Source organism: Bolinopsis microptera, chromosome 10 (genome assembly GCF_026151205.1).
Source record: "Bolinopsis microptera isolate Bmic1 chromosome 10, MBARI_Bmic_1.0, whole genome shotgun sequence".
In the NCBI taxonomy this organism is placed as follows: Eukaryota; Metazoa; Ctenophora; class Tentaculata; order Lobata; family Bolinopsidae; genus Bolinopsis; species Bolinopsis microptera.
Genome location: NC_087081.1, coordinates 3,364,765 through 3,379,105, shown reverse-complemented (window position 1 = coordinate 3,379,105; position 14,341 = coordinate 3,364,765). Strand labels below are relative to the sequence as shown.

At 35.9% G+C, this 14,341-nt stretch overlaps 1 protein-coding gene across 2 annotated transcripts in view; it reads left to right on the top strand.

The window, feature by feature from the left end:
- The window catches only part of LOC134822337 (copper-transporting ATPase 1-like), a 42,506-nt gene that overhangs the window by 12,686 nt on the left and 15,479 nt on the right, over positions 1–14,341 (top strand). For both annotated transcript variants that reach the window (XM_063833348.1, XM_063833349.1), the window contains 9 exons: positions 346–592; positions 1,960–2,089; positions 2,986–3,096; positions 4,427–4,539; positions 4,800–4,949; positions 5,687–5,824; positions 6,110–6,224; positions 13,861–13,952; positions 14,102–14,287. In XM_063833348.1, the coding sequence (XP_063689418.1) occupies positions 346–592; positions 1,960–2,089; positions 2,986–3,096; positions 4,427–4,539; positions 4,800–4,949; positions 5,687–5,824; positions 6,110–6,224; positions 13,861–13,952; positions 14,102–14,287 (1,282 nt within the window). The remainder of the gene's footprint in view (positions 1–345; positions 593–1,959; positions 2,090–2,985; positions 3,097–4,426; positions 4,540–4,799; positions 4,950–5,686; positions 5,825–6,109; positions 6,225–13,860; positions 13,953–14,101; positions 14,288–14,341) is intronic.

Here is a 14,341-nt window from a genome sequence, read left to right as displayed (position 1 = left end):
GACGTGAGCGGCGTACCTAAGTACGTACTAAGTACGTACTAGTATGTAATTCATATAGGTACCTAGTAATAATAATTTGTATTCATGTGTGATGCTGTAGTACGTAGCTGAGAAACAAGGAATTTAACTAGAATATTGAGGATGTTGTGGTTAAATAACAACTGATAAAATTGATGTGTTAACAATATTTTTGGCACAATTATAACTAATTAACTAATTAATTAATTAAATGACTAATCGAGCAATCGCCGAGTCACGAACTCTAAATCTTTGCACATGTGCGCTGCACGGTTAACAGATCTAATCATATTTTCCCACCCTCCGCTTACCTTTAAAACATTTCAGTTGCAAACAGAAAAACAGCTCTACCCCCACCACAGCCCCCACCCCCAGCGAATGGGGTCCCATCTCCCCCTTCAGCGCCCCTAACCTCACAGCTCGCCCCTCAGACCCCCTAGGGTTCGGGGGTGCACCCCCCGTGGGGGATACCAGAAAGTGCAGTATAACTGTGGAAGGGATGACGTGTCAGAGCTGTGTCAGTGTTATTCAGGATACACTTCCTGTCAAGTGTTCTAACGTCAGATCTGTTGTTGTGAGTTACATTTACCTGTTACATTTACCTGTTACATTTACCTGTTACATTTACCTGTTACATTTACCTGTTACAGTTACCTGTTACATTTACCTGTTACATTTACCTGTTACATCTACCTGTTACATTTACCTGTTACATTTACCTGTTACATTTACCTGTTACATTTACCTGTTACATTTACCTGGTACATTTACCTGTTACATTTACCTGTTATATTTACCTGTTACATTTACCTGTTACATTTGCCTGTTACATTTACCTGTTACATTTACCTGTTACATTTACCTGTTACATTTACCTGTTACATTTACCTCAGTTTACTTGAGTTTATCATTTTTAGTTTTCCGTTTGTCGCAATATAATGTTATCGTAATTTAGTATGTCGCAATATAATGTTATCGTAATTTAGTGTGTCGCAATATAATGTTATCGTAATTTAGTGTGTCGCAATATAATGTTATCGTATTTTAGTGTGTCGCAATATATTGTTATCGTAATTTAGTGTGTCGCAATATAATGTTATCGTAATTTAGTGTGTCGCAATATAATGCTATCGTAATTTAGTGTGTCGCAATATAATGTTATCGTAATTTAGTGTGTCGCAATATATTGTCGCACTTCATGTTCTATTTTGGTAATGGCAGTATTTTTTGTACACAACACATCAGTGGAAGCGTCAGATTTCACCTACAATAGAAAAATGTATGGTCAATCTTACGTGCAGATATCATATTGTCTTGCACTGTAATTTGATTTGACAGCCATCTGACAGGTCAATCTTACAGCGTTTAATATGAAATATCGTGTGCCACAAAGTAACTAACTAACTACAGTACCTATATTTGATATAATCATCTAGGCTGAGAAATGTTCGAGCTGGGATATTAAAACTCCAATAAATATCCAATATTCACGGCAATATTGCTGCTTGGCTGTGCAGCTGATGATTTTAGCAATTTTATTTTGGCATTTGAGAGACAACTTTTCTAACATAAATACTAGCTTTTCTGCTTTTCTCAGAGAAGCGAGTATTTATTTTAATTTGTGTACCTTTACTGGCATTGTGATTTGGACTCAAGAGTGAACAAAAATGAGAAGTCAGCTCTTGACTCAGGACTTTATACCCTTAGTATTACCTTATTGCTAGTAAGTTAGTAATTGCATCATAGATCAATGTCATTACATTCTTACATCATAAATTTACTGCATTACAATCAAATGTAATAGCAAAACTGGGCCCATTATATTATATCCTGGACTCTCACTCTAGTCTTATAAATTAAGTAACAACTAATTGACACTTGGCAGCGGCCCTCATTACTAATGACCCCATAATTATTCTAATTGACCGCTAATTACCCCAGGTGTCCCTGAGAGACAAGTTAGCAGTGGTCGAGTACACAGCACTGCCGGACTTCACCGTGTTTACCCTCTGCAAAGTTATCAGTGACCTTGGTTTTAATACTTTTCCTAAATCAGACTCTCCTATGCACGGTATGTAGATTACTATATTTTACAAGGTAAAGGGTAAGTAATAGGTAAAGGTATGCACGGTATGTAGATTACTATATTTTACAAGGTAAAGGGTAAGTAATAGGTAAAGGTATGCACGGTATGTAGATTACTATATTTTACAAGGTAAAGGGTAAGGTATAGGTTAAGGAGCCTTTTGGGAACCGGACACAAAGGCGGGTGACACGTAGGACACTAAGGGGGTCCCAAATGATGAACTATTGTCCATGTTGAGGTGAGTATCATGTGATTCTCCCTCGTGTACACCCTCGTCACTCGTGTACACCCTCGTGTACACCCTCGTATCCTCCACTCTTGTGTCATCCGCTCTCGTGTCCTATACCCCAACTGGTTTTAGCACGATTTTAACCGATTTACAAAGAAAATAGATACAAAATATAGCTGGTTGCTCTTTCATAAATTAATTTACAGATGTTTAAGATCGTACCAATGTTTTGTAAACACCCTGTATATCATGTCTTAACTACATAGGGGGGGGGGGGGGGTACATAGTTCACTTAAAAACGTTTGAAAATATGAGAAAACAATGAAAAATGGTGAACAAAATCATTAATTTTTAAATGTTTATGTTCGAAAGTTCGAAAGCTATTTTCAAAATGGGTACCTGTAGCAAGACTAGGCGATAATATAACCGATACTATTACAACGCGATTCCTCTTGATATATGCTTCTCCAATCATTACAGAGCAGTGAAAATGTAACTACAAAAGGCTGAGTTGTGAATGTAACACTCAGTATTATAGTCGAAACTGAGCAAATTCTTGTATAATTAGCTATTATTATCAGGTAATTATTAATTAACCAACGAATTAACCAACTAATTAACCAACTAATTAATTAACTGTTATCATTATCAGGTAATACAGTAAACCTGTACATAGACACAGGAAAGCAGCTCACTCCACAGAGCAGGAAGATATACGACCAGTTACTCTCACCAGTCCCGGGGGTCACACAGATCTCTATAGGTGCGTTATTTTACTTAATATTACTTATAGCATAAGTGCGTTATTTTACTTAATATTACTTATAGCATAAGTGCGTTATTTTACTTAATATTACTTATAGCATAAGTGCGTTATTTTACTTAATATTACTTATAGCATAAGTGCGTTATTTTACTTAATATTGCTTATAGCATAAGTGCGTTATTTTACTTAATATTACTTATAGCATAAGTGCGTTATTTTACTTATTACTTATAGCATAAGTGCGTTATTTTACTTAATATTACTTATAGCATAGGTGCGTTATTTTACTTAATATTACTTATAGCATAAGTGCGTTATTTTACTTAATATTGCTTATAGCATAAGTGCGTTATTTTACTTAATATTACTTATAGCATAAGTGCGTTATTTTACTTATTACTTATAGCATTTAAAGTGCGTTATTATACTTATTACTTGTAGGATAAGTGCGTTATTTTACTTAATAATACTTATAGCATAAGTGCGTTATTTTACTTAATAATACTTATAGCATAAGTGCATTATTTTACTTATTACTTATAGCATAAGTTCGTTATTTTACTTAATATTACTTATAGCATAAGTGCGTTATTTTACTTAATAATACTTATAGCATAAATGCGTTATTTTACTTATTACTTATAGCATAAGTGCGTTATTTTACTTAATATTACTTATAGCATAAGTGCGTTATTTTACTTAATAATACTTATAGCATAAGTGCGTTATTTTACTTAATAATACTTATAGCATAATAAGTTGTTTAGTGTTTACATTTTACTTTACATATTACTTACATGTACGTGCTTCAAATTTTGTAGCTGGTTAGTGGTTTACACTGAGTAAAACTTGACAAAATGACAAATTCTAAACAATCAGTCCCTTGGATCGAATCTTACAGGCTTTTCACTTTCGTTCAATAGTGCATTGATAATGTGTCTGATGATAAAATCGTATTCAATATCAATGATTGAAGAAAACTGAAATAATGATAATGACAAATCGTTCATATCAAAAGTCTGTTCATTTTCATCAACGGGCTTTTTTGTTATGATTTATGAAAACAAACGTTAGCGTGATCATTGAATAACGATTGTCGTCTATCGGGTAGATGTCTGGAAGTATGGACTAATTTGTTTGTTTTGAATCTGTTTTAGTTTGTAAAAATACCCAGAATCCAAAAAATGAACAATTCGAAAGAAAAAATTACTTCCTTTTCGATTATGAAATGAAGCGAAAAAAGGACGATTGCAATAGAGAATAAAATGTGTTGAAAGTGATTTTAATCATTAATTATCAATGAAGTATCATTTAACATTTATTACAGGCGAAAAGTGCATAGTGTTGGAAGCAGAATCAGATGTTATTAGTTACGATGAAGTGTTGGCTCTGGTTAACAAAACCATATCTCGACAAAAGAAACCTCCAAAGGAAAAGAAGGTACTTTTTAAGTTCTTAATTATTAAATAATCAGTAATTAAGTTAGGAGGGCTGTTTTGACATCGGCAACTGTTATATTTATTATCTAATTTTGATGCAAGAGGGATATGAATACCCTGTTTCATTTCAATGCAGAACATTTTGAAGACGACTTCCATCCAAAGTGAACAGAATTAAAAAACAAGCAGGTACGACGAAATATCGAAAAATAAACTACCAAACAATTCCCTGGCAGTCAATTAACTAACCACTATTTTCAGTTGAAATCTACCACATTAGAAGTTGAACTACAGGATCTAGATAGCTCACCCCGCAGACTCCTGGTAGCTATTCAAGGAATGTCATGTGCTACCTGTGTTAACGCTATAGAGACCAATGTTACCAAGATGTTGGGAGTGAGATCTGTTAGGGTGAGTAGTTAATTGGTTACTAATTGGTTACTGATTGGTTACTGATTGGTTACTGATTGGTTACTGATTGGTTACTAATTGGCTACTTATTATCGTAGTGGTTGGGAGATAATTTAGCTAATAGTAATAGTTTGAAGACTGTGACTTACCACGACCTTAAGATGGAAGCAAGCTAGGGAACCAGAAGTATAGAATAGAAGCTCCAATACCATTATTTGGAAAGTGAAATACTTTCTGCTTAATCCTGGTTTAATCTAGGTAATGTAACAAACCCCCTACATGCAGGTGGGGGGGGGGGATACAACGGTCATTAATGTCAGTATTATAGAATTTTGCTGAAATATACATATACATTAATGCACATTAATGCCCATTTATGCCCATTAATGCCCATTAATGCCCATTAATGCACATAAATGACCACGAACTACTACAAAATTTGCAAAAAAAACCTTGTCATTAATGTCAGTATTATAGAATTTTATGTATATATGTTAAATTTATAAAAATATACATATACATTAATGCACATTAATGCCCATTTATGCCCATTTATGCCCATTTATGCCCATTAATGCACATAAATGACCACGAACTACTACAAAATTTGCAAAAAAACCTGGTCATTAATGTCAGTATTATAGAATTTTGCTGAAATATACATATACATTAATGCACATTAATGCCCATTTATACCCATTAATGCACATTAATGACCGTTGTATCCCCCCATGCAGGTTAACTTGGTGGGAGAGAAAGGAGAAATAGAGTATCAGCCCGGTCATATCACCTCTAAAGAAATAGAGGACAAGATTAACAGTATGGGATTCATCTGTACTATAATTCAGGACGGAAAACATTCCGGGTTCAGCGAGGTAAGCATATTGTCCCTGTTATTACCTGTTCCTCTCTCTCCCTCTCCCTGCTGGACTTTATTTTCCGATTACTTCGTGTTTCTCTATCATAAGTGTCCACTAATTACCCTATTTCTTCCTCAAATTTGTACCTTTTTTTTCTTTCTTGAAACAGCTTCTCTAGTTAATTGTACCTTAAAGTCTGTTTCCTTGCAAACAACACCTAACAACACCTAACAACACCTAACAACACCCTAACAACACCCTAACAACACCTAACAACACCTAACCCCACTCCTTATCCAGCTGGCGGTGCACATAACAGGTATGACGTGTAGTTCCTGTACTAACAGTATAGAAAGAATGTTACTCCAGTTAGAGGGGGTAAAGGAGGCATCTGTTGTTCTCACTACTGAAATGGGTGAGTGGCATGTTTTTTGTTGAGTAAACGTATTGATATATTTACTGTTTTAACTGATATGTTGTAGACGTGATTATTGTATCGTACCGTTGGAAAAATATAAAGAAGGTTAATACAATGTATAATACACTAGTTATGTAGACATGTGTGACATCTTCAGTGCAATACCCTACAACAAAAGAATTTTACGTCAATGGACGTGTAGTGAAAATGGACCCCATAGAGGTCTCTTGTTACAGATGTCATGATGTGAATAGGGCCTATTGTAGTGAAAGTAGGGGCTATTGTAGCAATGTTAAACAATTCTAGTAATGTTAACTACCAGTCTACTTCATGAGAACACGTCCTGTTCGAATGTGATAATACCCAACTCTGCTTAAGTTGCTTTACCACTTTAGTGCAGTAGATGAAATATTTTAAGTTTGGTTATAAAAGGTCCCTAATGGGACTAATGGGGTAAATGAGACGCTTGAGAGGTTTCAGATACTATAAATTGGGTTCATGTTAAACTTCTATACCGAGTTTTTCTATACCGTGCACTTTTCGTTTTCCCGAGATGCCCGGTATTGAGAGGCTTAACTGTATTGTGCAACTGCAGCTGAGTTTGTAGCAGTGCCGGTATTTTCACTGATCACTCTCTGCAACTGATAAACAACACTATAAAGGTATTCACCGGTCCCCTTGTTGTGCGATTAGGAAAATAGTCAAACTCGTTCGTTTGATTATTTCATTAATATCACAAATGTCACGACAAGGTCTTGGGTTATCGGGCATGAAATGACAAATTAATCTCCTTTAAACCATTAAAACTTAGATTGAAGTGTTCTCAAAACTCAATATCGGTACGTACAGTGTTTTACATTTGTTTTACATGATGTATATTGATCGTGGCATTTTAAGCTATGATCTTTATCTGTTTAAGTGATGAGTGGCAAATTTTAAGCAAATGTTTTCAAATGCAGTATTCTACAAGCTTACTGCAATAATTCTGGAAAGCAAATTACTGGGTTTTTAAAAAGTAAATGAAATGGGTTTTAATAAAAAAAGTAAATGAAATGGGTGTTTGACAAACGTTTTTTTTTCGTTTTGATACCTAAAGCTCTGCATTTTTTAAATTTCGTTTGAAATTAAAGTTTAATTAAACACTGCACACGTCTCTTTTTCGGTTTGCAACCCCAACAAACTGATTAGAAATATCTCACAATTGACGACAAATACAATACACAGTCAAACCTTGCCCCAATTTACAGGATATACTAATTTTCCAGTTGCAGGTATCTAAATATAATGCTCTGAAACAAGCAATAAATAAATTTTTAAACTAGTATTTATGCTTTGGCTCTTTGGCCAGAGTCCAAGCTCTGAGTTTCTTGTAATTAAACTGTAGATTCTCTCGTTAATGTTCTAATTGGATGCAAGTTAAAACTATCAATTGAGTAATTAGCTATACTGAATTCCCGTTTCGCTTTACTACTTTGATAAAATTTTAAGTTTTGAAAGTTTTAAGACAAAGTGAAACAGAGATCTGCCCTTTTAAAATGATGTATAATATAATATTATATAAAAAATAATAATGTTTTCAACCGTTTCATCTTTATTAATACTAAAATTGATCCCTTATTAATAAAATTCTGATTGATAGATACATCGAATAGGATTCACGAAATTTTCCATGTTTAGTTAAACGTTCTAAATCTTTCAACATCCACGAGTATAACTAATTAAATAATTAATTAACTAATGGATGTGCAAGCCCACATCCTCTGGACACTGGCAAGCAAATGGGCGCATGGTCTCCATGTTGTCAATGTGAGAGTCATCGAATTCTCCCCATCGGGAGAATGAAAGAGCATCCTGTCCGCCCTTTTTCCGCAATTTTCTGCTCCCATTATCGTTTCCCTTCTTCTCATGCCATGGGAATACCCAATCACTACCCTCTTGAGGTAACACGAGTTCTCCATCCGTCCATACCCAAGTACCCTCTTCTCCTGCATCACTTCCTCCTACCCAAAGCCAGTTTGTGTCGACCCATTCGTTATCTTCCGTTAGTTCCTCGACCGGGCCGAGGAAATGAACCATGGCTGCCAACATCTCCTCAACCTCTTCGTTGCTGCGGATTTTAGCAAGATGAAGTCCTGCTTCTTCGCATGCCTCTTTAGCATCTACCCATTTCAACTGTTCTTTGGACAGGACATATTTGCCCTGGTAGTCACAGGCGTAGGGATGTTCCAGTTGTTTGAATGTGTCGTCCCACAAACCATCGTGGTTGATCCTCATCTGGTTCTGGTAACATCTGGGTTTTTCATTGCACTTCTTATCTGATGATGACTTCTTGCCATATTTCACAGAATATTGGTCTGGCTGTGCTTTCTTAGGGTTATCAAAGTTGAACCACCTTTGGAAGTCAAGTGGATGTGATCCGTCTGCCCATTCCCAATCCAAGGGATCGTAGTCTCCTCGCTTCAGCCCAACGACGTCAGTTTTCTTTGTCTTTCTAAGACCAGACCACACCCACTTTTCGCTGGTCCACGGTGATTTGTTGTCTTCGTTCAGCTCTACAATCGGGTAAGCTTGTTCTAGAAGCGCCATCAGATCATGGTTCTTTTCCTCGTCATCAACTGTAGCCAGCCTTCCTTCTTCACCTAATCCGGCACCAAGGTTGAATTTCTTGCAGTTAGCGCTCGCTTCTTCGTACTGCACCAGCTCAGTGAACAGGACAATGTTGCAGGTAGCGTACGCTTTGTCTCCGAGCCCCAGGAGTTTATTCAGCCCGGTTATCTGTTTGTGGTCGATTGATGCACTAGCACAACAAACTATTGTCAACAGGAGGATTACTTGACGAACCATTTTCAGACTATCGGATGAGTTTCAGAAAATGGGGATTAACAGAATGATGGTTGAGAGGTCCGGGGCACTCTCTTAAGTAGTAGGAAACAGCACTGGATTTAAACAAAGCTGGTTTATTGTTAATTGTTTGGACAATAGATTGAAGTTTTAATACTGATTTATATAATTACAATGATAATACTCAAATTTAATTAGTATCAGGTTAATAATGCGTATTTACCTAATACCAACCGTACAAATTTACCAATGATACTAGTTAAATACAATGAAAATGATTAAACATAAATTTAATCCGATAAAAGTTGCGATTTGAGAAAGATTCCATGCTGTTCACAATCAAAACTAATTTTAAACGGTACAACATTTATGATACGTAGGTAGAATTTATCAAATTTACAATGAGATATTTTGGTGAGAATGAAATGGATAATGACCACTCCTATATTATTAAAATAATGGGAATTTGAGCCCGATGTGGCCAAATTTCAAATCGTTGCGCTGCGATGTTAAATCCCATTAGGTGATGGAGCTACTATAATAAGTAATTCATAAAATTTACCTGATATATTATGTACATTGTACAATGAAAATAATATGTTGATGTTGAAAATTTAATCCAATTTGAATACTGAATCCACTGGTAATATTTTATAGTCAGGATGACGAATAAAATAAAAATCATGAAACTAAATATTCAACCAAAAATGTACGATATTTTCAGTTCAAATGCAAAAAACAAGTTATAACATGGTTCAAACAAAAACGCTAAATCTCACCATCATCTAAAACAAATTAAGTCCATCAACGCACGTCCCAGCGACTCAACACACTAGACTACGGACTTACACAACACAAGACCCACCAGCAGAAGCACTCCCAGACTGGATATCACAGTTACAGTGGGCAGCTCGCTCTGAACCGTCAGCGATAGAGCTGAGATAACAGTTCCAGTCATGGAGGAAACGTTCACCACGATGTTATAAATCTTGGCAGAGTGCTCTCCCAGAGCCCGTTTCTCCAGGTTCCACTTGTCGTAAAACTCAAACTTGCTGGGGATGCAGAGATTGAAGTGACATGCTTCACCCAGGCCCATGAGAAACAATCCTAACAGCAGCTGCAAAGTAAAGTCCATGAATCTGAAGTTACTAGTTGTTGCTCCAAACGCCACTACTGCTCCGCTGTGGAACAACAAGTTCCCGACCATCATTGTGTTTAAAATGTTAAACCCACTACCTCGACTTGAAATGTAACTGAGGGATAAAGCGGAGAGGAATGAAACGAAGCCCAGGGTGCCAATGAGTAAGAGTACCGCTGTAGCCAGTGGTATGGTGCTGGAATACACAATTCTTACGGGCAGGATGTATTCTATGAATGCTGTTATTGAGTTGGTGAAGTAGAATATCGGGGAAATAGAATGCGGTTTTCCGTTGCCAGAGTGAAATGGTCTGGGAATCAACACTGCTCCGACGGAGGGAATCTTCATTTTCGCAGAGCTCAACTTTTTGGTGGAAGCCTTCCTTCAACTGGATGTTTTTAAGCAATAGTAGAAGTACAAGAGGTAGTGAGTTAAATGCAGACACCCCTACACCAACTAATACCCATCCTCCGGATACATACAGCTCAGTTCCTACTATTGATGATACGATCACTCCAACTTGCTGGAAACTGCTGATCAGGATCATTGCTGTCTGATCATCTTTTAGGTACAAGTCTATTATCTCGCCCTGAAATATAATGATCAATTCACGATTGTCCAAACCTCTGAAACATCGTGAGATTATTTAATATGCAAACTTGAAACTGCTGCCTGATACAAAAACCGATGTGTTATTTCTAGATTTTGTTTAATCCTAGTGATTAATTCTCAATAAACACTTTTGACAGACGACACAATAAATCATAATCACATTCACTCCTCACCTGAACAAATACATACATGATCCCTATAACAAGCCCCTGGAAACCCCTCAGTAGGGCTATCATTCCAAAGATAACATACTGCCCAGAGTTCAGATCATCAGCAACATGCACCAACGCCATCAGCGCTGTGAAGATTAGATTAAAAAGGCTCAATGCTAGGTACCTCTTGAAAATAGAAGCATTTCTGATGGTTTTTGGTAAAAAATTGCGAATGTAGTGACCCAGGGGACTGGTGACGAGGGTGGCAGAAATAGAAACCGTGCCTGAAATAAAGGTAAACATTAGACATCTTTTATAAAGTTTAGAGGATCATCCTAGCGCAAAAAAAAACATTATGTAACTAACATGGCAGTAGGAATTTAGCATTTTTAGCAATTTTAACAACAACAAAAAATAAGCATTTAAAAGTCAGTTGGGTTAAAACTCAAAAGTGATGAATAACCATCATCTTATCTGTTGAACGTATTAACATCTTACCGAATATTTCAATGAAACCAGATTTTTGAACGTAGTACAAGTAAAACCCAGAAGGGTAAAGCCGGGTAAGGAAAACTACGAACATTCCAAGGCAAGCAAAAGCCACTATTATCAGTCGATGCCATCTCGTTAGATCTGGAAAGTTAATTGGTGAGAAATTCCTGATATACATAACTTAATGATTCAGCCACAATCATGAAGAGCCATTCAAGAGAGCGTAGAATGAAAAGTATATAATTTCAATTGAAGTTACCTCCAGGCTCCAAAAGTAATTTAATTCGTAAACTTTTTATTTCCAATCTTATTGACATGAAGTCAAGTGCCTTATTTCTTCCATCGTCGTGAGTTTCATTGTAAATATATTAATACTTTAATGTCAAACTGCATGAATACTATTACGACAAAATATTTATCAAATCAACGATATTATTCCAAACCCCATAGCAATGTATTAATTAAATGTGAAAACATAATTAAAACTAGGAATGCGTATTTACCTCCAGGCAGCCGGTCATCTTTTAATTCTGTATCTTGTAAAGGAGATGATTCATCGTCAGTTCCCAATGTCAGCACTTCTTTTCGTTGTTTCATCTTCGGTAATATTAATACACTTGAGTCTTGACAATGCGATTATGCGATATAGGAAATCAAATCAACACAAGAGCATTGGATGAACTATATTGTGTAATTTCAGTTCAAACTTTTATTTTGGCATAAACTATTTGTGCAAGGAATTCTAAAATCAATTTCATCAAATCAAAATTCTAAAATACCGTGACAAACGAAAAATACTACAATTTGGCAATAATGGAACTGCTTGACGAATGACGACCTGCACGCTAGTCAGGCGATGGCATCATATTATTCCGTTAAAGGCCACATTTTTTCAACAGTCATCGGAACCTATCCTAAAGGTCCACCTTCACGTTACGTAGGGTACAATGAAGCACGGGGATTATCGACAAAGCGGACAACTTGAACCAATTTTATCTGGTTTATCAATAATCATCCTGCAAGATGCAACCCTTGCAAAACCATTGCACAACCTGACGCAGCATTGTTTGACCTGCAAATTGCAATATTGGTAGATCATTCATATGCTAACTTAACGACCTCGGTAACTTTATTTACTGATTTATTATTAAGTTATTGTTCCCTGATAATGTTTGTCAGCAGCTGATACAGGGACCGTGATAAGGGACCGTGATAATTGATCTAGACCTACAGCCATTAATTAGTTAATTTATAACCAATTATTTTGAGTGCAAAACTTTTGAACATAACTGGAGGAATACTGGAGGAATACTGGATAGAACTGAACAGGAACCTCATCCTAACCTCTGGAAAATCTGGAAGTCCTACCACAATCCAGGAACAACGAGACTACCATCGCTCAATTACAGAATTTGAGAAATGATACAAAATATTATGAAGGAGCAGTTCCATCGCTCAATTATATAGTTACCAATTAGAGATATATTATGTTATGTGAATATTTTCCAAAACAGTACGTCTAACGTTTAGAATAAGACAGAGAATATGAAAACCGTAAAATGTGGAAGTGGTGAGCAATTCGTAATGATCAGATGCTGAACTGACCTATCCTGTAGATAAATAATTGTTAAACCGCAATGTTTCTCAATTTCTAGTTAATTAGCGTTTTTTTTCTGCCCTCTACCTTTTGTGTTTTGTGACCGTTCTTCGATGAGGTAGTTGTAATTGTGGAACATTTTAAACTTAAAAGAAACCATCAAGTTGAGAGAATTTCTTCATTTTTGGGTGTAGATTTTCATTAAGACAAACCTTCAATTCCGTTTCGCTCTTAATCATCCACACAAGCCAGCATAATTAGCTGCATTATTTGCCGCCACTAATACAATTTTACATCGACAACTTATGTATTACAGCTATAAATTAACAAACATAAAATGCAAAGTTTTGGCAAATGAATAACTTGTCAAGCTGGATCGTAATCCCTCGACTCATTGAATCGAGTCACTTAAGTCGCTTATACACACAATATATAAAAATCTTATTGTTATAATGTTGTAAAATTATGTCTTTATGTAAGACTGTACGTGACAACACAAACATCAACGATTCTCTCGATAATGTCATTTTGTCCGCTGATCGCTTCCTTGACCATTAACAATTGAAAAGCGAGCAACAAACTGTAATGTTCGCAAACGGTATAGAACACGTGGTCAACCGTCAACACGTGGTCAACACGTGGTCAACAGTGTTCTGAACACACTGGATTACATCATAATATCACCAAAAAAGGAATGTCGAAACTCGCTAAACTGTAATTAATTATTTGTTGCTCGTTATTAAGAATTGATTATTAATCATTTATTAAGTTATTATTTAATTCATAGATTCAATTCTACAGGTAAGATACAATACGACAACAATGTGATCGGTGTACGGACAATCCTCAGTGCTATACGGGATGCCGGATTCCAGGCTGAAATACCTAGCAAGGTCAGTAATTAGTAATTTAATCACATATCAACCAACAACCCCCTTATTATCAATCATTATTGCTAATAATTACTATTACTAATAATTACTATTACTAATTACTATTACTAATTACTAATTACTAATTACTAATTACTCATTATTACTAGGATACTAAAATGGAAGCGCTGTCCCACCGTAAAACTATAAACTCGTGGCGGTTAACATTTGTGCTGTGTCTTATGCTGGCAGCTCCTAGCATGATAGTCATGTACGCAGTACCCAAAACGAGTAATGTGATTATGGGGTTAAAGTTGAGACCTTTTCTGTTGTTTGTCATCGCTACTCCTGGACAGGTTAGGGGTTGTTTAATATGTTATTATTTAATTTAATTAATTATTGATCTAGCA